This window comes from Toxotes jaculatrix, chromosome 6 (assembly GCF_017976425.1).
Source record: "Toxotes jaculatrix isolate fToxJac2 chromosome 6, fToxJac2.pri, whole genome shotgun sequence".
Lineage (NCBI taxonomy): Eukaryota > Metazoa > Chordata > Actinopteri > Toxotidae > Toxotes > Toxotes jaculatrix.
In genome coordinates this window covers 19,353,961-19,381,677 of record NC_054399.1, presented here as the reverse complement: position 1 = coordinate 19,381,677, position 27,717 = coordinate 19,353,961, and the positions used below count along the sequence as shown (strand labels likewise).

General features: G+C 40.0%; 1 protein-coding gene across 1 annotated transcript in view; it reads left to right on the top strand.

Moving 5' to 3' along the window:
- LOC121183247 (collagen alpha-1(XXIV) chain-like) overlaps positions 1-27,717 on the top strand; it is a 78,765-nt gene that overhangs the window by 27,059 nt on the left and 23,989 nt on the right. The window contains exons 8-30 of the mRNA XM_041040226.1: positions 571-615; positions 1,896-1,949; positions 2,470-2,514; positions 4,131-4,184; positions 4,941-4,985; positions 5,933-5,986; positions 6,645-6,689; positions 10,373-10,426; positions 10,818-10,862; positions 11,191-11,244; positions 11,781-11,834; positions 12,325-12,378; positions 14,351-14,404; positions 14,487-14,540; positions 16,381-16,425; positions 16,641-16,694; positions 17,336-17,380; positions 21,128-21,181; positions 22,503-22,556; positions 24,130-24,183; positions 24,886-24,939; positions 26,392-26,445; positions 26,668-26,712. Of these exons, the coding sequence (XP_040896160.1) occupies positions 571-615; positions 1,896-1,949; positions 2,470-2,514; positions 4,131-4,184; positions 4,941-4,985; positions 5,933-5,986; positions 6,645-6,689; positions 10,373-10,426; positions 10,818-10,862; positions 11,191-11,244; positions 11,781-11,834; positions 12,325-12,378; positions 14,351-14,404; positions 14,487-14,540; positions 16,381-16,425; positions 16,641-16,694; positions 17,336-17,380; positions 21,128-21,181; positions 22,503-22,556; positions 24,130-24,183; positions 24,886-24,939; positions 26,392-26,445; positions 26,668-26,712 (1,170 nt within the window). The remainder of the gene's footprint in view (positions 1-570; positions 616-1,895; positions 1,950-2,469; positions 2,515-4,130; positions 4,185-4,940; positions 4,986-5,932; positions 5,987-6,644; positions 6,690-10,372; positions 10,427-10,817; positions 10,863-11,190; positions 11,245-11,780; positions 11,835-12,324; positions 12,379-14,350; positions 14,405-14,486; positions 14,541-16,380; positions 16,426-16,640; positions 16,695-17,335; positions 17,381-21,127; positions 21,182-22,502; positions 22,557-24,129; positions 24,184-24,885; positions 24,940-26,391; positions 26,446-26,667; positions 26,713-27,717) is intronic.

The following is a 27,717-nucleotide window of genomic DNA, read 5'->3' as shown; positions in this document are numbered from 1 at the left end:
TTTGGCTGTAGCACAAAACTGGCTGAGGATTAGAATGAGCCAACTTCTCCCTAAAGATTTGTATCACATTTTACAGAGTTCCATATGACCTTTTTGTTCTTAGACAGTTATGTTTTAATTGTGTCAGTATCTTACATAAACATCACCCACACTGCTGTCTGCAAAGTGTCATGGATGTGTCATCCATGAAAGAGTCATGGTTTTAAACTTTCAGTCAGGACCCCAAATGGGTCATAGACTGGTACGAACTATACAGCACACATGGGATAATGTGGCTTTAAGGAGCAATCCTCTCTGAAACTGAGACTGAAACTGAGACACACATGCTGCACATTGTCTTATCACCAACTGTGCTTCCGTAGCACTTTTGGATGGATTGCCGTGACATTTGGTGCAGACGTTCATGTTCTCCTCAGGATGAACAGTTTTTTTTGTGAAATTCCTCAACATCTATTGGATGGAGCTAGACCTCCAGAGTTGTTAGCATGGCTCTAGACTTTGTGTCATTCATTTCTATAGTGTTTTTAGTTTAAATATACTCAAAATAAATTTTTTTATTCCATTTTCAAGGGTCCTAAAGGTTATTCAGGGCCACCTGGACTGCCAGGAGAACAAGTAAGTAGTTAAGTGTGTGTGTGTGTGTAGGTATGTTTATGTGTGTGTGTGTGAACCAAGAAAAAGATTCATTTTGCCAGCAGTCTTCAGTAGCACTGTCAAATAACAAAGTGCTTTAAGTCAAGGATTGGAGACACATTCTGCAATACAGGAGCTACACTCATGTTAGTGTTCTGTGTCACAGTGTTCATAGATATACAAACATTCATACACAAACAGGATTACTGCATATACTGTACGTACTGTACAAACACACAGCTGTGCCCAGTGTTTCCCACAGGTTGAAAATTTACTCGTGGCACTCTGTGACTGATGAGCATACAGAGACTCGTGCGGTAACCCAAGTTATGTTTTGTAGTTATGATTTACAGATGTTCCCTTAATGCCTCACAAGCAGACTATCAGTACACGCTAGCTAGATGGCTGTGCCCCCGCTCAGTTAATGTAGCTCAAGCAACTCAAGACAGGCGTGTGGCCTAAAATTAGGTAGTTTGAAAAGAGTGAAAAAAGATGTGAGAAAATGTAAAAGTCGAAACCGAGTAATTTTATCTACCTGGGCGTGTAGTAGAGTTTATGTATAGGAAACACTATGTGCCTGTGTGCGTCACCAGGCAGTTACATCAGTCCCTCAGCTGTCCTCTGTCATCAGCAGTTCCTTTTATCTCCCATTTATCCCCCTGTCTTCGATGGAAGAACTCTTCACCTCAGCAAAATGCTAATGGTCAATGATCCTTATTACACAGGCCCTCTACATATATCCACTCCAGCAGTGTCTAAGCACAGAGAGTTATGGAAGAAAGAAGAAAGAAAGATTCATTTCTATGAATTCTGAGATCCTAGTTACACGTACTGTATATTCCTATAGATGATAGATTTCCTTTGTAATGGTGCCGTTTCACAAACCAGTGAAAATTTCCATCACAAAATTCAACAGCAGTCTATGGAAACCAGTTGAAATTAAGATTAGTGATAATTAGGAAATGTAATTATTACTGCAAGCAGTGATTGCTTTAAATCAGCTGAATCTTTTAAGTGTAAAGTATCATTTTAACAGTGGGCTGAAAGAACAGCAGAGAGAGCCAGTGAGGGAGGGGGTGGGTTTGAGGGGTGCAGAAAGCTACAGTTAATAGACAGGGTTGTCCTGGTGGAGGTTTTCCAGAATGAACAGTGCTTGTTCTATTCCTCACTTGGCAGTGCTGGTAGAGGTCTGTGTTTCTCCTCTTTCACTTTATCCATCCATCTAATCTCCCTGTTCACTATTCACTCTCTCTCTGCTGCAGGGCATACCAGGACCTCCTGGGGAAGCTGGGGCTGCAGGTTACCCTGGCAGGCAGGTGCAGTGAAAAATACAAAAATACGCTTCCAGTTCCTCCATCGATCCTCTAGGATTCTTCATTGCTCTACTGAGAACTCCACAGAGAACACACAGAAATAATAATGATAACTGCATGATTCACACTGCTGTTCCCCTATGCACATTTCTTAACCCATTTTAGATTTTGAATTAAGTTGTAAACAATTGCTTTTTCCACTGTATTGAAAATATCATTTACAATGCAATGCAATTTACAATGAAATACATGAATTAACAAAATTGGTTTCCTGATGTTTTTCCTTGTGTACAGTCTGGGGACTTAAAGCAGTGTGGATGAGGAAATATAAAGTGCAACCTGAAGTACAAAGATGTGCTTTCTTTTAACTCTCTGTCAGTCAGGCCTGCTGTATTTCTCTTATTAGGCCATTGTCTGATTGTCAAATCTGATGTGTTCAGTTTTGCCTCACCATTTGAAATCACTGAGCTTGCATGTACTGTGACAATAGGTCCTCCTCACCAGAGTCTTTGCTTTGTTGCAGGGCTCAGCTGGGCCGCAAGGTAACCCAGGGCCTAAAGGTGTCCGTGTAAGTACAATTTGCTCTCTGCTCTCATTTTGCCCTCTCTTCGTCAGCAGCGTTGGATTGAACACTTCATTTCCTGAAAGGATTAGGACAGTGTCAGGCCCTCAACCTTGCTCTAGAGAGACTGCTCAGGATCTGAGTTGAATTTTTGACATACTGTCTGACGGAGACATACTGCCTGATAGGAGAATGCTTGTGGGGGCTGGTCCAGGCACGGGGTTGTAACTACAAAGGCTGACTGGTTCTTCTTACTATGGTTCATTCCTCAGCAAGTAGGAATGTCCCCAAAACAGGAGAACAGAGGATAGAAGACAAACAGATGGAAGTATGAAAGTATGAAAGCAGAGGGAATTGGGTCAAATGAGCTAGTGAGAGAAAGGACTTAAGTGGAGCGCTGTAGCTCATAGAAAGAGGATACCTGGGATTACTATGTCAGACTGAAGCAGGCACTGTGAAAAAGCCACAAAGACAGTGCACTGATAAGGAAGGAGTGTGAGAGAGAGAAAGAAAGAGAGGGTGGAACAGGGCTGCACAAATGACTCATACGTCCCAACTGCGTCCTGTGCCTACTGACATAAATACCTGATACCAAGGTAATGCCTTGGTAGAAGAAGTCATGTCCAGAATAACAGGAAGTGCATGCAAATGTGTGTTATCTTAAAAAAAGGCAGCTACTAACAGCTTTTTAATATCTGATATTAGGGTGGCTGTGATAGCTATGTTTTGGATACACATTAGTCTAATAGCCTAAGAAATTAAGTTAATATGATAAGGCTTTTAATTGTAATGTCTAGCACATCAACAGATATTTGAACACCTCGAGCCTCTGCAGAGACTTCCATGTGTTGGATTAATTCACTGCACGTGTTTGATAAAGTTTATGCATCCTTGTCCTGAAACAGGCTATACTATATATAGCTGAAACTAGTGGAATGATGCTGTCTGTGCTTAGGAGGTGTAAGAAAGGGAAAAAAAAGTCTCCTTGCTTTTTAATTACTACAAGAAATTGTATTGATTCATGGTCTCAGACGTGGAGGTACGAACATTGATCCTACCCATACGCAGAAAACAATTCCAGTGCACAATATGATTCCAGTGCACAATATCATGTACAGCTCTTTAAGAGACAACCTTTTCACTAAAGCTTTTGACTGTGGCCACTTTGCATTTAGCTTGAACAACAAATGTAGAGTGTGTGTGGACAGAATAACTGACTGAGGATGTCCTTCCGTCTCCTTTTTACCCCATTAGCAGGGCTTATGGATAGTGAGACAGTTTAATTTGCTCTATGTGACCAAAACCAGATATTCATGCTTCTACTAGCCAAACTGCTGTGATATGGTATAAATAATCATAATAAACTTCCAAATGATTTGGATGTCCACCCTGACCTTTTGTCCTGCACAACTATCAGGCTGAAGTTTCCACCTGTACAAAAGATTCATTGATCATGATACAAAATTCCTTGTTAGCCAAGGACTAACAGTAATTCCTGTGGTGCTGCTCTGTGACATCAATCACTGTTGATGTTAGCTTGAATAGAAGTATTGTGGTACCCCACTAATAAAAAAATGTGCTTTTCAGGCACTGTTGTGATATGACATATTTTTAATTTCCAGGGTTTCATTGGGCCTCCTGGTGTTGCTGGTCCACTAGGGCCGGAGGGGGAGAAAGTGAGTGATATTTGTGTATATTAAACGTATGCCTTTTAAATCACTGTCATTTCTCTGTGCTTGGATGCATTTTTCATAGTACTATTCTTATTTACCTATGATAAATCTCCTACTTTTCCCCTTCATTTTTTTCTCCTTCCTGTCTTATACCTATTTTGTCACTGACTGGGGTTTGATAGGTGCCAACTTCCATGAGATTTTTTGTTTTAGTGCTTTGCACTTCAACATTTTGCAGAAAGCTCTGTCCTAGTACATCTTGATTTATGATGAGCTACTAAGTACTTACAGATGTATGTCAGAACATCATTTTACTCACAGTCATTTGTTAAGTTTTCTGTCCTTTTCTTTTTAGAGGCAATTGGCCAACAGTTAAGTGTGCTGGGCAGAAGTTATTCAAAGCTTTCATTTACCTCTTTAAAATTATTAAAATTACAGAAAAAAAAAATTATTTAGGCTATCCCTGAATGACGCCAGTCATCACTTCATTCATGTAAGATTCCAGTCTCAGGGAAATCCTGGTCTTTATGGCCCTGTTATGACTTGCTGCACAATGGCTTGGTTTGTGCCAAGGGAACGATTAATTCAGTGTGATGAAACAATTTTTTAGTCCTGTCATACTTACTTAATACTCTTCTATAGCTTCTAAAAATCTCTTAAGTCTGGTGGCTAAAACGTGTTGTTACATCACTTCCCTGGGAGCAGCACCATGTCATCTCCAAGATTTGAGTTATTCATCCACTTGTTTTCTCTTTTTAGGGAATTCCCGGTCCCGTTGGAAAACCTGGCCCTAAAGGAAGACACGTAATAATGGATCAATTGTTATTTCTGCCATAGTTCATAGCTGCTTCTTAAGACAAAAATATATACCTTTGTCATATATCAATAACTATATGAGGCTATTTGCTAATGAAATGCATTGTAAAATGTATACATCTTATATGTCCTCTTATATTAGCTGTATTTGAGTTCTACAAAATCCCCAGAGCCTCTAAAAAGAGATTCATTTGTATGCTGCATCTGTTGTGAATGTGCTAAAGCAGCACGACACAGAGGGCCAGTGGTTAAACAGTCCAGAGAGAGAAAAGATGAAAAGAATAACTCCTTTAGAGGATTTAACACTATTCAAGATGTGGTAAATCACACTGGACATGTTTGATGGCATGTATTTTGACATCGGCCCTGCCATGCCAAGTTTGTTCCAGGGTGGCACTGAAAAAAAAAATTACAGTTAGATTAAGACAGAGACAGATGGAATGTCTAGGTTGGGCCCTCACACTGTGAAAAGTTAATGTTCTAAAAACAAGCCTTAGCTTCCCTGTGCTGAAGTTGCCAAATGGGCAGGCAGCCCAGTGTCTGTTTTATCCAAAGGGTTTTTTTCTGGAACACTGAGCGATGTTTGGCTAACTGGATCAAAGTCTGTGGCCCAAGGGCTGTTGTAAGCCAGTCCACAAGCACACCAATACACTGGTTAATCTTGCTTCATTAAATAAGCATTATTTTCACAGTATGTCAGTGCAAATTTGATCTTCATCAACAGTGTAGGGAAAGTGCATCTTAGATGCTGCAGCATAAATAAAATGCGGATTTGTCACACATGGCAGAAGACATAGATTAAGTAACAAGAAAGTGAGAAAATGAGAAACACTGTTCATTCACCAGTATGGAGGTGCCATATACAAAAAACTGAGGGTATATCTAGAAATGGATTTGAGTTTATTCAATTGAATGTGGATGTACTTCCCTTGCAGGGTGGGGTGGGTGATGCAGGGGAGAGGGGGCCTCCTGGTCCTGATGGCAATGAGGTGAGAACTCTACTCCTCCAGGTGTTTTAAGCTGTCCTTTTTTTGTCTTATATTTTTCATCTCTTCCTGCTATTTCACTTGTCTCTGGGTCTCCCTGCATGTCACTTCTCCTCTATCATCAGTGACTATGTGTAAAAATGCGCTATGGTCAGCTATTTTTCCCGCCTAAGTCTACTCCTCACAAGCTACTAAGTCATTGTGTAGCCTTTTTTCCATGTATGTTGAGGCCTTGTATCACTGCTTCCAAAGTGTATTTATATTTTATAATACACAAAAGATTTAGATACACATAAACCATTCACAACAAGTGACATAAAAAAGAACTGTATTCATTTGGCATCACAGAAGATTGACAGAAACTGTTGTGTATTGTCTATCAAAGAATATAACTCTTAGACTTTACAGGATGATACATAAATTAGCCTGACATTACTGAGCATTTTAGGTTTCTCTTCAGTGACAAATTACAGAGCTGCATTGATAAATTGATTTTTGGGTTTCAGACAGAAATATGTTGAGATGCTCCGTCATCCAGGAGGTTAGCACATAAAAATAGTTACACTTACAGTATTTTCAATGTAGCCTTGGGAATGAGGAATGTGCAATACTGTAAGTGTCCTGTCCTGTGTACTTAGGATGTTGCTGTGATGTTTCACAGGGGCCTGTTGGTGGGACTGGTATAAGCGGCTTTCCTGGTCTAAGGGTGAGTATCAGTTTTGCAGTGTTATAATTTTTATTAATGTGTTATATTTCCCATGCCTAATAGGCACTGTGTTTGATCTGTCATTCATCCGCTTCTGTCTCTCCTCATACTTGTTTTTCAAGATTGCTTGCCTGTCCATCTTTCTTTCTGCTTGTCTGTCTCTAGTCGTTAGATGGGGGTTTGGATTATGGATAGCAGGATGTGCTGTGTTGCTACATGAATGATGAATATGTATTTTCATGCAGTCAGCTATTTTTGGCTTGGACTTACTGTAGTTTTTGATGACAGTACTGGATTTCTAGTTGTTAGTGATTGCCACAACTGAAGCCCTTTGAGTTGTGCTCAGGTGACTACCAAGGCTGTATTGCAAATATTTCATGCACTCCCAAAGTTTGGCTGCTGGTCAGGCCTCCATTAGTTCAGTACTTTAATGAATCAAATATCAAGAGGGTGAGATTCAGAATTAAACAGTTGTAGCTGCATGTTATGTATACTTGTCAATGCTAACTAATGCTAATCATGTTATTTTTCTATAATCTTGACCAATCACTAATCAATATCCAAAAAAGTACAGGTAGCAAACTTAACAGACACAGTTTTCTTATCCAGTCTGCTTTAGTCACTGACAGTAGCAGCTGCTGACTCCTCGTGTACAAAAATGGATCTGCATAAAGAAACGAACATTTAGGCAGTTTTTGTCAGCAGATCAAATATTGTAATTACAAACAGATACAGTGAGTTGCTTGGGTGTAGACAGCCCTACAGCTTGGAAGAACATTAAACCTCCAAACAAACCTCTCTGTCAATCTTCAACAGTCAGTCCACGCCTGCGTCACGGGCTCTGACCGCAGTTGTACATAACCACCAGGGAGGCTGTAGACTGTCACAGGCCTAATAGAGAGCATGATGTGTTTTTACTGTGGAATGTATAACTGTTAAAAAGTCACAGAGGCCTCTAAAACAATCCCATGTTCACAAAATAGATAAAATACAACTGCTTATAGCACCTTTCCTGTGCCGTCATTTCAAGCTTCATTTCCACTAGTTTGCTGTCCTCATAGCATGGGGATTTATTGGGGTGTTTGAAGGGTCACTCTGTGTGTAGACACATCTGGATGGATAGAGTTTCTGTAAGTCAACTTTACTACTGACAGTCAGGCATGAAACATGCAGACACTATCTTTAAGTTTCGTTTTTGTTATTACATAATCAAGGTTATAACAGAGAGGGTTACACGTGTAAGGCAATCAGAATATAAGGAATACCACAGCTGTGAAGTAAACGTGAAATTTCACAACATCTGAATTCAGTTTCATTCAGTGTGTAATTTCAGAGCTGCAGACTAACATGGCCCAGCTTTTGTAATGAACCATTGTATTGGGTTACACAGTGGAAAACCATGATAACAATTTGCTGCAGGAGAGTTTTGAGAGAGGAGTGTTTGCATATAGACAACCTATCACCACAGGTCACCACAGGTCACCACAGGTCTGCTATAATAAGTTAATCGATCTGATGATATGATTGTGCCTGTAATGTATTGAAAATAAATGATTATGGACATGACCAATCCTTTGAAGATCTCATATCTCATAACAGTGGAGCTGAAGAACATTTGTTTGTATTGCAGATAATGTATTACTCATGGTTTATCACAAACTACAAAATTATGTATATTTTTATACACATAGTACTCAATCCCTCCTCAAAAAACAATCAGAGAATCAGCCACAGAAATTAATTGTTAATAATTAAAGCTGATATGGTGGTTACTTGTCTTGATGTCAACAAATTATTGGCAGTAAGTACTTTTGAGTAATCACACAAGAGAGCCAAAATACTTACACCTCCTTAATCCAGTCTTTGATGTAATTCATGTTCGGTCAGTTTTCCAGCTGAGTGATTTTGACAGAAGATCTCACAAAGAACTTTAATTTGACATCTAAAACTCATTTTCACTTCCCAGTGTCAATCACACTCTTGTGGCTTTAGTTGTACTCACTCACTTATTGAAAGGCAATTACACAAAGTTAGACCTTTAGTTCAGTAATCAGAAAGAGAGGCGAAACAGAGCAGCAAGTGTTCGTTCTGGTATGCACTTGATGTCTTTGCCAGTGTGTGACTCAACAAAATGTGATACAGCCAGACACTCTTTCACAGCCTGAATGAAACTCAAAAAGGTGATGTGGAGACAAAAATAGACAAAAATATTATAGGGTTTATTTGTGTATGTGTGCTCATGTGTGTGTTACTGCTTTACCACTCTTACTTCAACTAGTTTTTGATCTTTTCACGTGGTGTAATGAGGCCTTTATATACAATAATTTAATGTACTTTCCCCACTAGCGTGTTACGTTTGTGTGCTGAGGCGTTTCGTGTTTTATTGAATTTTCTGAGGCTTTAGTGGTTGTGTCGGAGCAAGACGTATGCAATGCAACAGTCTGGTTTTTGTTAAGTCTTTAATCACTTGTCATCCTATGTACGTAGGAGAGAATATTTTTGGATGGTCTGGATCCACCTGGAAGTCAGGCTACATCTTGACAGCGGTTTGAGCAAAGGCTCTGTGTGGGATGTTGATGTACCAGATCACCTCACCCGGGCTGGTGAACACCAGAGTTTTTTGGGGGAAAGTTTATATCTCCTCCTTTTTCATGTGTTCTCTGCTGAAAGCTTCTTTTGATGGAGCGCATGTGATTTGTGTCCGTCCTGCTGCAGTACCACAGAGGAGCTGCAACATCAAACACTGGCCTTACAGGGTCCAGATGGACTCCTAGTTTAAGCCACATGTCCTTGATGTCATAACATTAAGGCATGCTGGCTCTTTCTCGCTCTCGCCTCTCACCTTTACATTTTTGCATATTGGAAAGCCTGCTCGAGGGTTTTTTTTTTTTTTTTTTTAATGGAAGACTGAACTTTAATAGAAGCATCTTCAGTTTCAGGCACGTTTTGCTAAGAAGTAAGATAAGAAGTTCAAAGTTCATTTTAGCATTTTGCATAAGTCAGGCACTGTCATTGCTGCTGCTTGTCATGACAGAGACGTCTCTTAAACCTTGTTCCCTTTTCCTTTAAGCCTGAGTGAGCCTGGTTTCCTCTATAAACATTTTTACTACAGTATCAAAATAATCCACCCCTGTATAACTAGGTACAAAGCCTCAATTTAGTTAAATGTATTTGGGTATGCCAGTGTGAATGGTAAATGCATGGATGTTCTTATGCATTCTGTGTACTCACACACAGACACACATCATCATCATCAGTGTCACCACAACATCATTGCTACTGACATTTTTATAGCAGTCACAGTGAAAAGCACCCAATCAGCGCCCAGCATAACTGCCTGCCTGCTTGTAAAGAGTATTTTTCGGTCCAGCCACACATTCTGACCATCCCCAACCTTGCCTCTGTCAATTACAGTGGATGTGAGCTGGCAGTGGTGAGCAGGGCCAAACCCAGACCCATACAAAACAACTGCAGGTTGTAACATAGAGGAATGCACTGTGTAGGAAACAGAAGATAGTGTTGATGTCAAAATAACATCACTGCCAAGAAGCGATCGGAAACATTTAGTGTGAAAAATGCCATTCAGAGTTTGGCAGCAACCCTGGGCCAGTATCAGAAGTGTGTGTGTGGATCTGTGTGTTCGTGATACAAAAATTCCATTGTGTACCTCCTTCTCTCCACAGGGGGACCCGGGGCCTGAGGGGCCGCGAGGATTGCCTGGTCTGGTGGGACCTCAGGTAGGCTAGACATTGGCTGCTGCAGATGCTCTAAATTTTAGGAAATTTGCTGTTCAGTACTGTTGATTGTAAAATTAAAACATTGGAATCTGCAAAGTATGTACTGTTTGTATCCTCATGTCATAAATGCAGTACCACAGCATTTTCATTTATATTCTGACAGGATAATAAAGTGTGAGAAGTAACTTTCAAAACTTTTGCCACATCGTCAACCTTTATCATTCATCAGGTTCCTCCTCCTTGGCTTCACCTCATTTGCAGAGCCCTGCTTCAAAAAGAATTCTGTCATTAAAGACACCGATTCCTTACAAGATTTCCCCCCTTTCCTCTCTCTCTCTCTTACTCTCTCACTCTTCTACTTTTCTTCCCTCCTTTCTTCTGTCTGTGGCAGGGCCCAGCAGGACGAGCCGGCCTGCCTGGATTGAAAGGTGATAAGGTGATCTAAATATTTATATTATTGCAGTGTATCTGTGTGTAACGTGTCAGTAGCCCAACAAAGATCCGGCATACAAACTCAAATTCAATTTCATGATAATAGAATTATCATTCATTATTCATTATCATAGCATTATTCAAACCCCAGCTGAATTGTGATACCAGCCTGTTTTAACAGTTCACAAGTGTTGCTGCATAATGTACATGTACTGTATTATACACTATATGTAGAGGTTCTGTGCCGCTCTATGTTTCATCTATGGTCGTATTGTGATCACCGTGGCAGGGTAGTGTTGTGTTATATCTCTGTATGATGCTGTGAAATTCAGGGTGACATGGGACAAAGGGGCGAACCAGGAGAGATGGGGTACCAAGGTGATAAGGTAAGTCTAAGATTTTAAGGAAAACAGATGTGAACATTATGTGCATGGAAACTGTTACTACCTGCAGCTTATGAAAAGAACAGATTAGAACAGACTTCTTGGATTATATTCCCACAACAATCGGTCGTGATTTTACCTTGTAAAATTCCAACATAAATACCTGTGTTTTGTCACTTGATAATATTTGTACAACAAATGCATTTTTTTAGTTTTTCTTAATTGTTAAACATATAGAAGAGATCACTGTTTCCCTCCTGCTGTGGCAAATAATGCAACAATAGCAGAATCTAGAGAGGAATTTAAGTATTTGTCTCTGCTAAATCAGGAAAACATTAATCAAAACATTTCCACAAAAGTGTGATGTGGGTGAATAAATGCAGATGTTGATTCATTAATCACATGAAGTCACCACATGTTGCTTGTTCCATGTAAACATGGGTAAATGTGCATCCACACATGGACTCAGTTATATGGAAATAAATGCAAACAAAAGGTGTGTAAGACCAGTTTGAGAGTGTTGTGTCTACATGTTTCAGGGCCCTGCTGGTGCGCCTGGTCCTCCTGGGCCAAGAGGAAAACCAGGACCACCGGTATGTTCGTGTGAGTGTGTATGTGTCAGTGCAGCTTTTATAGACAAATCGCAGTAAACAGTGTACCACAGTGAGATCTGGACTCTATTTGCGTTCATTCTCGTAAACACGAGTCAGTTCAGTCCTATTCACAGCACATCAGCTTTATTGTGCACTTGCTTGGTAGTGAAAAGAAGTGGAATAAACTGTGTAGTGTTAGATTTAACTCTGCGCAAATGTAATCAGTTCAGAACAGGCTCACACTTTCCACAATTTAGATAAAGCAAGCAAGCTACGAAAACCGGTGTGTCAGGGGTTAAGTGTCAGATGAGTGAGTGACCTTAATTTAGCCTTGATGCCTGACACACCAAGTCTACATACAGTGTCATGTGTGTCACTACTGATTAATGTGTTGTTTGTTCTACATCTGTCACTTTTTGTTGCATTATTTTATTTTATTTTATTTTATTTTATTTTATTTTATTTTATTTTATTTTATTTTATTTTACAGGGTAAAATTGGTGAGATGGGGGCACAAGGACCACCTGGGCCTCCAGGACCAGAGGTAGGACAAACACATGATGAGTTTTCATATTCAACAATTGTCCTTTTTGTTTTAGTTACCAACTTTTCTCAGAATGGAGGAGCATGTAACATGATCACATTATGGGAACAGTAACCGTTGCTTTGTGTTTAAAAGCCTAATGCAACTTTGGGTTACAACTAGTTCACTGTGTTGTTTACCTGAAGTAGATAACAACTTACCCAAAGCTACTGGAGGTAATTAGTGGATGAAGGGGGAAAAAATCTTTCAGCTTTTAACAGTGAGGAAGGTTGTGGCATATTATTTAAAGGCTCAGAAAAGAAGCATAATTGAGAAACAGACAGAAATTAGAACAAGAAATAATTACTTAAAGGTTTCTGTGGTACTTTAGCACAGTGTAGATTGCTGAGTAAATCAAAGATAGAATGTGAGCCAGTCCAAACACAGATGCAGCCATAAAACATAATCATCCTGCTGTATCATTACTTTCCTATTAGAGCGTGTATAATGTGGTGGGCACAGAACCAAGGCTGGGCCTCTTTTTATGTGTTCTCCCTCTCAAGATTATGATCACATAAAGACATTAGAGCAATATGGAAGTCGTTGTGAGGGTTAAAGTAGCAGGTAGTTTCATTATATGCACATATCTCAGGTTTTGGTTTCAGGTGGTAGGGGGTAGCTTTTTATAACTGAAAATAAACATGTGAAACATAAGGTAAAATAAATACTTTCAACCATAATGCACAGTACTATAGGTAATACACTATAAATCTTACAGATTATAGTGGATTTTAATGAGGACATTAATGGATTCATTCTTCCTAGATGATGAATTCCTCACATTTTGGACACACCCAAATGTTCTTCTGGTACTACCTCAGGTCAAATTGTGACCTTTGTACTCAAGATATTAAGTAATTGGTTTTGCTTAATACTGTGTTTGCTATGGCTATGGTTTATTTTGATTCCATGACCTTTCCTCTTCTTCTTGCCAGCTCTGTGCCAAAATTTCCTCTTGAACACCTTAGAGTCTAATAGGCAAATAGCAATGACCTAACTGTCTTTCTAGGCCTCACATAAAAAAGATCACTTGGATATTAGATATTTAATAAACTAACAGGCCTGATGCACTACCTGATCATTGTCATGACAGTTGACACTCCCTTTAACTTTAAATGAGCAGCAGTGTGATCCTGAGGTTTAAACTGTATAGTCCTATTGATATATGGATGGTTGAATTTTATTAAAAAAAGAAAGGAAATGGAAATTTTCCTCAGGGACAATGGCATAGAGTTAAATTATTCATACTTCAGTGACACTGACGGAATTTAAGTGTAGGCAGTGGAGACACCACTAGAGTCACTTCGCTAGCCCCAAAATTTTATAAAGTCCATGTGTTGCATCAAAAACAATCTTTATCCTTTGCCCCTCGCTTTCCTTGTTCCTTGCATTGCCCTCTAGCATATCTGTGCTTTGGATGTAGAATACCTCACAAGAGGTCAATGCAGCAAAGTATGTGAAAAGCATGGAGAGTGTCAAAGGCACGCTGCTCTCTGGAGTGTAACATGACCTTAGGTTACATAGGCCACAGCTCGCGGGCATAATTTCTAAAATGAGCTATTATATCATAGCAAGTGTGCCTGAAGGTATTCAGCCTTTACCAGCTCAGCAGCAATCCATCACTGTCTTTACATCATTTTTCTATAAGTCTGTCTATATACTCCAGTAAGGCCCCATCTCTATGTGTGTCTGATACAGATTTATGCAAGCTGCCTTCAAGCTGCCTGATTTGCAAAGAGGAGCAGCTGTACTACATCCACACATAAACAGGCTTACTACATACCTACTGTTTTAAATTCTGTATAAACCCTCCCCTCTTGCAATGTACATAAGGTACATTGTAGGTGCAGTGAGATGATTTATTATGTGGGATCAAGCTCAAACAACTAGTCAAATGATTCATGCAAGATAAATAATATGTTTTTTTTGCCAGGGGTTTCCTGGGGACATTGGAGTACCTGGGCCCAACGGTCCACCTGGACCAAAGGTACAACAGTATCTCTCTCTCTCACCATCCATTCATGCATTCAGTTTATTAGATTGAATTCATGCATTTGGCTGTGTTTCAGGGTTTGCAGGGAGCCAGAGGACCCCAAGGCCCGCCGGGGCCAAAAGGAATAGAGGTGAGAAGATTCAATACCCGACTTTATTCTACACGTGAGTTTTGTTCTCAATTCACTGATACTGAAAAGTGGAAAATATGGCTCATCCAGAGATTTCCAGTGGATCATTAGTCTGAGGCAAGATTAACAAACACATCGCTTCTCATTTAGCATCTGGTCATATCTCAAACAGTTGCAGCTTAGTCCTTCCACTAAGCTGGGAGTTTTTTTCTCAGCGATATCTCTCGGGGCATGTTCCACTGGGTGAAGTCATGATTCAACATTGGGTGCTTATAAAAACAAAGCTGAAAGTTTTCCAGCCATGGAAAAACGGAACAGAAGCCTTTGGAAGGTGTACAAAACACACACACACACACACACACTTTTCTATTGTGCTGAATGTTACAGCACTGACCTGGCAACCGCTCGCAGAGATGTTAGCCAGTGTACTCTCCTTTCACACACACATTTTTTTGGTGAGGAATCACAGTTCACTACAATACCTGAAAGCAGAGAAATGAAAATCCGCAAAGTACATTTAGGTGTATTTTTTTTTTAAAGTGCATTACATTTATCTGACAGCTGAAGCCCATTTTGTAAGTTTGGTTTGGGAAGCTGAGGGAGCACAGTGAAGTATTTTTATATGCTCTATAAACATTCTCTCATCTGGAAAGTGAATGGTATCATTGGAGGTCACGGATATTTTAGTTAGTGATACAAACATTGACTGTAAAACTTCTTACCACGTTTTTCTATCATTTTAATGAAATGAAAGTTTGTGTGCATTTTTTAAGTATTGTTGGATATTTGCCTTTATTTGATATTGATAATAGAGATTCAGGCAGGAAATGTGGTCTGCAACAAATGTCCCCGACCAGAATAGAACCGGGGGGCATTGTGGTAATATGGTATGTAACTTAACATCAAGGCCACCAGATGGCCCAGGGGCTTTTACTTAAATGAAGATCTGAACTTAACTATTAGTGGTATTGCTACTTTTACTTAGAGCAGGTAACAGTTCCTATTTTGTGAACCTTTATGCTTGGGTGGGTATTAGTGTATGTACACGGATGAGCCAAAACATTATGAGCACTCACAGATGAAGTGAATAATACTGATTATGTTGCAACAGTGGCACATGTCAAGATCTGGGATATATTACACAGTACTTGAACAATTGGAACATGTTGGATGGGGAGGAATTGCTATAGCCAACTGTGTCTCTGAAATGACAAGGCTTGTGGGATGCTCTCTTTGTTAGCAGAGGTGAGCACCTCTGCTAACAAAGACAGCAGTCCAAGCTCCAAGTCCAGTCAAATTTTAAGAAGAACTCACACAATGTAGACCGGTCAGAGTGTCCATGCTAACCCCTGTCCACTATCGAAAGCGCCTGCAGTGGGAATGTGAGTGTTGTAACTGGACCCTGGAGTAATGCGAGACGATTGCCTGCTACACTGAGTCACATCTTGTTCAGGAATGGTTTGTGGAACATGATGAAGAGTTCCCATCAAGCATCTGTGGATGTGCTGGAGCTGCAGTTTCTCCAACTTGCAACTTGCAGGCCATAAATGAGTTAGTTATCATCAGCAAAATGGAATTTCTATCAGTAAAGAGTGATAAAGTTTATATATATTTTTGCATTTCTGTTTGGAGGACCAGACAGATGAACAGTTGAGACCTTTAATGTTGTGTTTGAAGTTATGCAAATGAAATAGTACTGTTTGTTTTTTTGTCGATGTTGTTTGGTGGTTTGGTTTGTTAGCTCTTTTTCCTTTTTGTTGGACCAGCTGTGGATATGTGTTTGTGTGTTTGTGTGTGTATTTACAAATATCAGTGTATGATACTGTACTATTTCCTACAGGGTGATGAAGGACCACTTGGCCCACCTGGCAACGCTGGCCCTACTGTAAGAGCTCCCAGATTCACATGCGTACACACAAACACACACATGCACACATACTGAACATTTTGCAGGTGGTTTGAATGGTTCAAATTGCCTAGATGTTTTATCAGGAAGCAGCTGGATGTGATAAACAGCAGAGGTGATTACCTATTATGAGCTTTACTATCTTTTGGTCATTACTTGTATGTGTGTGTGTCTGTCTCTTCCTGTCTTTGCAGGGGAGACCAGGAAGGAAAGGATACATAGGCGAACCTGGCCCCGAGGGTTTAGAGGTGAGTCTACTTGTACCCTCATTACTGTACTGTAGTATCACTGCATTCATAGATGCATACATGTGTAGCCTCAAAAGTAGTTCTGTAAAATATATATCATACCACAATATTGTGGACTACAACAGTCTTATGTCTTGTGCTGTCTGCTTAGATTGTTTAATTGTCCATTTGTCTCCGTGTTTTGCTACACAAACCACAGCATGCCATACCTGTACCTCACTCTATTTTATTGGCTATAATTGGCTTTTGTAGCCACCACAAATGCAATGCTGCAACCATGGTATCAGTGTGTTTCAAGATTTCATTATTGTGAGTTCTAGTCTAGTGCTTCCCACTGAGTGCCAGTGTCTCCTTGTTTGTGACCCACTTATAGGAAGCCTAGACCAACTGTGTTGTAAACATGCTCTTAATTAGGAGAGAAAATTATTTCTTCCAGGGACATCATCATACATATTGGCAAACCACAATGAGAAGCAGCACAGGATCATTCAGTCCCATGCAGTGTGTGTGTGTGTGTGTGGGCCTTTTTAAACTTGTAATATCCTGAGAATCCTGTGCCAGTAGTAGGGCAGGATGGTAATGGAGATCTCTTTAACTACAGGAAGCTAACCAGCGCACTGTTTGATGTTTTCTGCTTGCAGGGAGAGAAAGGGGAAATGGGAAACGTTGGAAAAATCGGACCACAAGTAAGTTGCTATCACACTTTTTTTTTTTTTTTTTTTTTTTTTTTTTAGTAATGACATTACTGATCCACAGCAGGATGGCTGTTGATTAGTAGCTGTTGATTAAATCCCTCTGTAACTGTTTACATGGCACTTCTGCTGTTGCTTTTATTAGCTTTAGTTGTCCTTTGATGTTTTTAATAGTTTACTTAAAGATTAATGCACACATTACATTAAGATAATGACACAGTGCTTCCACAGTTAAGTGAATGAAATCGTCCCGTGTGGCAGAGGTTACAAGAGCACTTTCTGATGTCTGGCTGTTTTCCTGTCCCACTTTTAATGTTAAGAGAAATCTGGATACTCTCCCACCACCGAACAGTGTTTTCATCATGAAATTGGCAGAGCACCACATTGGAACAGAAGGAACACCAATCAGAGATCCTCTGTGAAAGTGACCTCATTTGGGCTGCACATTTGTTCATGGCTCAAAGTGTGTTTGACGTCTGTTGTTGCCCAAGAATCACACTTACGGTGCACGTCGTCACAGTATAATAACTTAAGCAGAAAATGTTAATCCAAAAAAATGTTGGGCTTTGTACATTAAGTGGCTTTGCAAATGTCCCATAATATCTAAGTTAAGACTGTTTCTAAATTAAACAATTGACTGCAAAATCACAGTTTAATATGCCCGTCTTTGTGTTATATGCTTCAGTTAATGCTTTATACCCAAAACAAATTCTCTAGAGAAATGTTGGGACATGTTTCCCCTTTGTAAAATCCCCAAACGCACACAACTGCTCTGAGCATCCAAAGTATGTCTGTCCTTCCTGGAGGCCCCTTAATGTTAATATTTGCATTCTGTGCATAGTGGAGGCAACCAAGCAGACCATGTTGGACTGTGTTGCTGCAGTTCACATATGAGAAGGATTAAGCAGTTACTCAGTAGATGGGCCTTTGAAGCCATGGGGCTATGCAGAGAGAAACATATGGAGACTCTAATGAATGCCATTACATCACTTTCCAGATAAATTAGGAGGTGTAAGCAATTCTGGAGAAAGACTGTTGATATTTGAACACAGCAGCAAAACAAATACTCCCCAAATTCATGGACACATATTGCTAAGGCAGTGTCACTAAACTGGGCTAGTTGACCAGAAGAGAGGGAATCCAGAGCATCTTCTATGGTGTGGAAGTGGATACTGTCTCTAAAACAAACCTTATATAACATCATCAAACAAACACAGCATACGAGAGTTAGATGTTTCTATTGATTTAAAAAAAAAACATAGCCAGACCACCAGCTCCAGACAGCAGTGCTCTCAACTCTCCTACTACCATAGCTAACATCACACTGATATCATATCTTCCATTCTGCTTGTTTCCCATTTACAGAGCCAGGGCTGTCTAGGAACACTGAACATCTTTTTGAGTAATAAAAAAAAAATAGTGCATTGCATTAGAATCGCTGACTATACCTTCAACCCAGGGTTGATGCGAGGAGGCCTTAGGTGGCCTGTCTTCACCGAGTGCTCTGCATCACTATGAGGCCTCCCATAAATTGTTTCAAGTTAAATTTTACTGGAGGGTTTTATGGTGTAGTGTATTTTACCCAATTTAGATCAGCTGCTCGGTTCCATTTTTAAGTCGCCCCCGAAGTCCACAACTAATAAAACATGCATCAGTCCTCAGTTACCAAAGGCAGCCACATGTGTGCTTTGAAATATAGTTCATATAACAAACTGTGAGCTTGATTTTCATGGACTCAGTACATATGTGTGCATGAGAAGGAGGCATGCTTGAAGGTGAACATTAATACTCTGAACAATGTGTGACTTGGGCTATATTTCTTACCTAACTGTGAGGCTAATTTTTATACCCATACTCTGTAACCCAGACTGTGTCTGAGAAACCAGATCACCTTCAGAGCAGCACTGTAAAAGCTCTTATGTCAAGGTCCTGTCACTTAGAAACCCCTTTAAAACCGTTTCCTTCTTTTAAATGATAAAGAGTACCACATTGTCCCACTTCATGTCCCAATTAAGGGATTTGAGGTCAATTTAGTGCTGCTGCTCCCATGCCTGAAGGCTGCATCCCTCACAGACAATCTACTACTAATCTGTCGTTCAACTGCTTTACTTACATCCATCAGGATAATGTTCTTTAAGTGATGATGCATGAAGAACACTTTGAGTCTGTCAGCCTTTTTAGCTAGCGACTTAGGGAGTAGCAAATGGAACAAAATCTCTTCGAGGCCTGTTTCTTTTTACTGACTTTGTGAATCTGTTATGTTATTCTCTTTGTTTCTTTTTGTCTGTCTGTCACTCTCTCACTCTTGCTTTCATTCTTATTCTCTAGACCAGTAGAGGGATACAAAAAAAGACTAGAAAAGAAGGAAAGTAAATAAGAAGAATACCTGCTATATGATTGTGGTGGAAGAATAAAAGGATAAGAATGGCAACTTTAGAATGCTTTAAAATGCTGTAACCTGCTAAGTTTTCAAATATATCACTCTGCATGAAAGAAACGCAGCTATGGAAGTTGGCCCTCACAGCCAGAGACAGCCACAGTCTGACCACGCTGGCTTTTGTGGTTGGCAAGAAGTAAAACTGTGGTCTGTAACTGGGCAGTCATAAATTATCACAACAAAACTGAAAGACTGAGGTTCAGATGATCTGTCACTTACTGTCCTGGTGGCTTAGTGCATGTGGCTTTAGCCTGGCTTGTGATATGTGCATGTTACTGTATTGCTTTTGTGCTTTTTGCGTAATTGGTCACTCTTCACACTAAGCTTAGTTTTATTTCCTTAACAGAAACAAACACAGTGAAGGATGTGAAAAAGTATACTTGCCCTTTTTGGTTTAATGTCCACCCAGTAACCCATAAGTCTTACTGCTGTACTCAATCTCCATATAGAGATATATGAGAGATACTGGCACAGGTCCAAACCACATCTCCTGTCCCAGACAACTGATCTGGAAGAGGTTAAGCTCCTCTGATAACTCTCATATTTACATTAGGTAGTGTTTTCCCCATGGGGACTTTTTCACTAAGTACTGTGTATCTTTTCGGGGCCATCTGTATTGAGTTACAGTGTACTATGAAATTAGTATGGTGCCCCTAATAATCTCCAATAATTGCTACTATGCCCAAAAAATATGTTATTACTTCTTGCAAGACAAATTTAATATAGTCTATTTTTCACAATTCACGAAAGCTTTAGAAAGTTTTCAAAGCAATTGCTGAATTTTCCTTTATCAATTCCATTTGGATTATGAAACAAATTTGTAGTCAATAATAGCATGCCACGGTTACTGGCAAATGCTTTTGTGTCATGTGCTTTTGTTTTGTTTCTCTTTGTCTCATTGTTTACAGATTTGATTTTTCACTTTTTAAGAAATTAAAAAAAATCCTGTGAAACACAAACAGGTGTTTTTAGTAATGAAAATCAAGATGTAAATTTGTTTTTTTACTAGTATAACTAGTAAAATTATGTTGTCAATAAATCAATATTTTAAAAGGGAACTAAACTGGAATGGAGTGTCTGGAATTCAGAAGTCAACATACAGGTTTCTCCTCAAGTCAGGAGACCCTCCTTTTTTCTTACTTAAGCATTACATTGTAATCTATGACCTCTTGCATTCCAGGTGTCATTACAGTTTGGAAAATAATCCTTAGATGAATGAAGATCAGGGCCTCACACTGACATACTTTCTCCTGATGTGTTGGTGCTGAACACAATTTCTTTCTCTCCTCTCCTCTCCTCTCCAGGGTCCAGTAGGCCTGATTGGGATAGCTGGTGTGATAGGGGTTCCCGGTGAAAAGGTAAGGAGTGTGTTTCTCTATCATTAGGCTGTCAGTCAGCATCAGCTGGTTACTTGTCAGTGGCAGTGGACCCCTATAATTACGGCTGTGGTAAGCAGCCATAGCTCGGGGCCCCAGAGGGCCCAGAACACATGCTTAGATAAATACTCACCATTCTCACATCCACATCAATTACAGTATTGTCAAAGCCATGTCACGATTACTGTCCCTCGGCCCTCTGCCCCTCTACTGGAGCAATTTCAAGGTAAATTCAGGAGAAATTTTCTGTTTAGTAGTTAACAAACCTCTTTTGATAAATTGGCCCTTCACTGAATGACAGAAACCTCAGACTATGTTTATTTCTGATTGGTGTCATTAGATGTGTTCTGCTGACATATATATTATACTATTGCACTTTCAAATGCACATGCACCCATAAAATGTGTGAAAGGGGCTGGCACCACACTATTTTAAATCATGTAAAAATACTCATGATGCAATCTGAAGACGCCCTGAAGCTTCTCCATGTTCAGCTCCTACTGCTTCTCAGATGAACACAAAATGCTTCAAGCAGCTCTGCACCCTTCCTGCTTAATTTATATTATTTTGCCCGCAGCCTGGGTGTTGATTATTGACAGACCTCCAAAAAACACCCCTGTTTTTTGCCACCTATCGCCATTATTCCCTCTTAACCTGTTCTCCTTCCCTTCCTATGCAAAAGCCCCCTGTGTGTCAGAACATGTTCTTGTGATGGGAAGCTGTCTGCTTGTCAGACTCTAGCTCGTCCTCCGCCTTCTCTCACACAAAATCCTGCCACTGATTCAATCTGTCAGCACCAGCCATACCCTGACAGCCCACAAATTCCTTTCACATTATATCTATATTTAATTCTGTACCACATTCTGATTTAGACTCATATTTTCCAATACAGCGCCTTAAAACTATTCTGCTCAAAGTTTGAGAGAAGAGCAACAAGAACTGGAAAGGTACTTGTACAGTCATGAAAGTTGTACAGTTCAAGGAGGATTAAAGCATCACTGACAGTGTTAGAGGGGTTAGAGTGGAGACCTAGGCAGGTTTACTGCTCACCCAGGGTTACCTTTGCTTTTAACACAGTGTGCAGCGTGCCACCAACTGGGTTTCAAAGTACCTGCTCTCTTTAAACTCCACTCAACCAGCTGTCACTCTAACCTTCTGCATTTAAGAAGCTGCTCTCCAGTTTCATGACTCTTTATTAGGGAAAGTGTATGTAAGTCTGTGTTGGGGTTTTCTGTCTTGAGGTTTCAGGTCATAGTTTAATGATCGGCTCTCTTTCCCTTTCCTTCTTACTGTTTTTCCCCAGGGTGACCGTGGACCAGCGGGTCCAACAGGTCCAGTCGGGGAGAAGGGGCCAAGGGTAAGTACAGCCACTCAGGATATACTGCAGAGCTCTGCTTCTCGTCTCAGAGTTGGTCAACCCTTGAGCCACGGTGTATATATTGAAAAAGATGTTCCAAGAAATCGGCAAAGCTGCAACAGCCTACCAGAACTTGGATACATTGTTCAGTAAACTAATGTCTAAGGATGATGAATATAAAACTGAAACACTAAGCAATTTTGGCTGTAAGTTTTGGCAGATGTTACTTAGCTACAAGGTTTAGTTCAGGGAAATGAAAGCAGACTCAGTAGAGGCTTTAAGGGTTACAGACTCCTCAATGTTGTAACTTTTGTAGATACAGAGATCTTTGCAAAATCCAGTCCGGGTCTGCTTGACCAATACTAGTAAGTCGACTTTTTGTCTAAAACCTCTTAACCAATGGATAAAGGCCATGTGACAAAAAATGCCAGTAGTCAATATGCTCAGTGTAAAGGGATCCAGAGGATGCGAAAAGATCTTGCTGCTATGTTGTTACAGAGAAATGTGCACGTGCAAGAGTGATCCACTGTGCTTCCCTAAATCCGAGCAGTTTGTTGAAGTTGGCCTTGATAGTATGTTTGAACATTTACAGGTTAAACGCAGGTTCATTTTACAATACTGGCCTCCTGTGGAAAATGTGTTCACATGAAAATAATTTTGAGAGTGTTAATCCCCCAGAGAAAAAAGACACAGTGCTGTCCAGTTTAGCAGTGTTTCCACTGTCTGCTGTAATGCTGCATGAGTCCATGGAGAGAGGCTGGCCTGCATCTTTCACTGTCCCGAGGCCTTGGATTGACTCCATGTCTGTGGCTTTGGGCCCCAGTCCTGACCTAGCTGGCTGGCAGACTGGCTAGAAGGCTGACTGATTGGCTGGCTGGAAGAGAGGATGACTAATTTGGTGGCTGGCTGGCTGAATATTTAGATGATTGAATCACTGCTAGTGTGTGTGTGTGTGTGTGTGTGTGTGTGTGTGTGTGTGTGTGTGTGTGTGTGTGTGTGTGTGTGTGTGTGTGTGTGTGTGTGTGTGTGTGTGTGTGTTTGAGAGAGCTTTGTGACTTATGTAAGGAGTTATGGTGAATTGTGTGAACCAGTTTTTGCTATAATGTAGCCACATTAGAGAGGAGTAGCAGTTCAGTGTGAAGGCTTATGGGCTGCAGAGTTCTGTGTATGTTTAACGGCGAATTGCAGAGATTAGAGTTTTCTGGCAAATCTCAGCCACTTTTGTGTTTGCAGACTTTTTTTTATTATTATTGCTGTTTTATCCTTTAATAGATGGAAGAGAATGGGTGGTTTGTGATGTGATAAGAACCATAGCACCAAGCAGTCTAACACAACTTAATGTAAAACACAGTTCTAAAGAGCAATCCCCTTTTACAGCGCAGTCTTGCACTGCTGCTGCCCCGTTGCTCCACACCAGTCATTGTTCAAATCCCGAAGCACAAATGCAGCATTGCTTGAATCATTTGTATCGTAGTAACACTATTTACCAATCATGTGGCAGATGCCATTAAACAGTGACATGGTTTCTTGTGTACCCTTCTATATTGTTTGTTTTTTTCTGTTTTGGTATAAGGGCTATCCAGGATTGCCAGGAAGTCCAGGGGACATCGGCATGCAAGGTGCACCTGTAAGTGTCACACCCTCGTCACCACTATGTCGTGCCAAATAGAGACTCTTTGCATTGGGATGTCAGGATGTTAACACATTTACATTTAATGGACGTATTGAAAAGATAAACTTCTTCACCTTTCTCCTCTTCAATTCCTTGCATTATTTTTTTTCCAGTAACTCCCTTTGTTGAGGTTTTTGTTTTATTTTGCTTCCTCTTTTTTAGTTTAGATTGAGACACACACATTAGTGCTTAATGGACTGAGACACTTGGATGCATTGATTCCCATGTTCTTATTTAGTGTCTTGGCTGAATTTTATAAACTCTGAAATTGCAAGATTATCTTGGAAACTTAAACTGAGTTGGTGTTTTTGTAAACACGTAAAATTTACGAGGGTGATTTGATAGATCAGTTTTCCTGTTTCCCACAATTTAGTCTAGACTTGTGTAAACAGTATATCTTAACTGGATGATTATTCAGTAGTTCTGCTGAAGCTTGTGTAGTACATTCATTAGGTTCATTTAATGAGTGCTCATGTGGGTTAAAAGATGGATAGAAAGGTTTTGCCCTATTCAGTTTGGGTAAATATTCTCAGTATTTTATAATTGGTCTCACTGAATTGTGTCAAAGAAACACTATGAAAACCTCTACTTACTAACTCCTCCTTATTCCTCATCTATGATTTCCCAATCTTCAGTCTGTCTTGTTCTTTCTCACAGGGTCCACAGGGGCAGAGGGGTTCTCCGGGCATCCCTGGAACAAAGGGCAGGAGGGTAAGAGCTGTCTTTACATTTGGGACATTAGGTGGACTAGTTCCTTATATGTTATGAATGTGAGCCTGCTTCAACTCGATAGTGACCCTGAAAACTTCACTTATCAGACCTGTGGTTGTCTGTTTCACATCACAGCTCCATTCCCATAAACCAGAGACCAATTAAAGCAATTAAAAGACATATGTTTGTCCTTCCACTTGGCCCAAGCTTCTTTATAGGTGCTTTACAACTGATTCATAAGCCCCATGAATGTTGGAAGACATTATGTTAATGTCAAATGGATACAGTGTGGTAATACTTTTGAGACACCATGTGGCTGTTAGGAGAATGACACCTCAGTTGCGGAGGCAAAGACAACTTAAATCTAGCAATAGCAGCAACTGGGATGAATTGTGTTGATTATTAATTGTACCAGATCAGAACAAAGGACAAAGGAGAACGTATTTCATTTTCTTTTGTCTACACTTTTGCCTTGAAGTGTCTGGAGTTAAAAGTCATAGAGGATATATCACAGTTTGTGTGTGTTTCCTTAGGAAGCAAAATTACATGGTTTTTATTCAAGAGCAGCTCAAATGATGCAGTATAACTAAAATGCAGTAAACTAAAAAAAAAAAAAAAAAAAATCAGAAAACTGAAATGGTCCTGGACCAATCGGTGGGTCTGCATTACAGTAATCATGTTATGTCAAAGAAAAGTTCTGTTCTCCATACATGTCACAGTTTTTGGTAGCATTTCCTGGATTGCCTCCCTTATATCTATTTTTGATTCCTTTCCCCCTTTTTAATGATCACTCACATTGAAATGCACTTCACCTGCTCCAGAAATGATCCAAGGAGCTTCCACAAGCTACAGTAGCATCGGTCACCTCAATAATTTAGCAAAAAATAATTGCCTCAATTACCGTTAAACCAAGATCAGAGAGAGAGAGAGATGAACTACGGGAAGGAACAAAGAGAAAGAAAGATAAAGCTGGGTTTGTCTGCCTGGAAGTTTAAGAGGAATGGGAGTCTGACTGAAAGCCTGAGGTTCAGACAGACAAGGAGCAGATAGGATCATCAAAGGTTGAGCTATAAAAGAGGGGAGACGAGATGCAAACGACAGATAGCCTGAAAGTGGAAAAGTCCTGAAAGAGCGGACAGGACAGAAAGGAGGAGGGTCTTGGGTTGTATTTACAGATCATTATCTGTCACCCTACCTGTGAGGTGGTGCTAACAATGGTGGGAAACCCCTGGAATGTTTGTGGGAGTGGTAGGCTGCAGCATCAGGGTGAACCCCCCCACTCCCCCAAGTAGGCAAAGAATACTGATTAATTACTTTGTTGTTGATAATATTGCTGTGTTAACTTTTCATGCGTGAACATACATGTGATTCTTTGATGCTAACTCTTTTCCTGTACTATGCATTCTTTGTTGAGTGATATTCTAAGGTGTGTCTCGGGTTGTTGTTGCACAGGGGCCTCAGGGTCCAGATGGCCCACTAGGAGAACCAGGTTCTGAGGGCACCAAGGTAAACATGCACACAACCCTGTTGAAAACATCACCATGTGCATGTGAAGATGGGGTAGATATAGTATATGGGAAGTGTTCATTGTATCAGTGCTGGGCTTATTTACTCAACTTGAGAACCATGCTTATATTGATTTATTTGAATAATTTATTTCATTACAAATAAATAAATAAAAAAACAAATGCCTTTCCACTATGAGTCGTATTTTGTTTTTCTTTGCAGGGTGAAAAAGGTGACATTGGACAAAAAGGGGAGCCAGGATTCATAGTAAGTCTTTCAATTAATGTCTTTATAGTTATCTTTCAACAACTGTAAGACCAAGACTTGAAAGGAATAAATATAAGTAGACAGGTTACTACAAAGATGTGAGCCCCATTTATACTCATGACATCTAAGTGTTAAAAATACGTGTAAGGCATCTCTGACTGGATGGCTCTAATGCTGTAAATGTTTTATATCTACCACATTTCTGGATGAAGGCTTCAGGCTCTTAAGAAACGAGAAGGCACATTTATATGCATCCTCCTTTATCCAAAGCCAAGAATTATCATTGTCATTAAAAAAAAGGCATCATCCTGCAGCATCTAGGTTAACAAGCACATCCTTCTTGAAGCACACTCACCTTAAGGAAAAGACATTACCACATGTAATTTCAAACATTACCACAGCATCCAGAATAACCCTCAGGCCTCTGTAAAAGCTTGGTAGGCCTTTAATCAGTTTTTATTTGCAGAGTGGGCCTTTGTCCTCTTGCCTCTGTATCAGGTTATACCTAAATGCATTTACTATGTACTGCTGCCAGCTTGTTGTGAGGAAACCTGAGCTAAATCTGCTGAGGAGAAGCAAGATAAAAGTAAACTTTGTATTTAACTGATGAGCTGAGTGAAACCTAATTCAACTTCAGATTTGTCTGTGATGGCCCACATTTTAGGTGTGGGCTTTTTGCCATGTTTGTGTGTTTCTATGTGATGTCGCCCCAGGTGCTGTTCGTCTAGGTTGATATTAGATAAGATTTGACGAGCATCGTGAATGATGTACCGTGTTGCTTTATTGAGAAATTGCCAAAATGTCTGTTTAGAAGTGATACTAATGTTATTTTCATAGAGGCCCCTACTGCATGTATCAAAACGAGCTGTCACACTAATTTTTGTATTTCACAATGGATTATCAAAGGATTAATGTGGTCATATTTTATCCCTATCTCAGATAGTGTCACTCAATTATCCAAATAAAACGAAAAGAAAAAGAAAGCGTTATCATTGTACGTTAGAT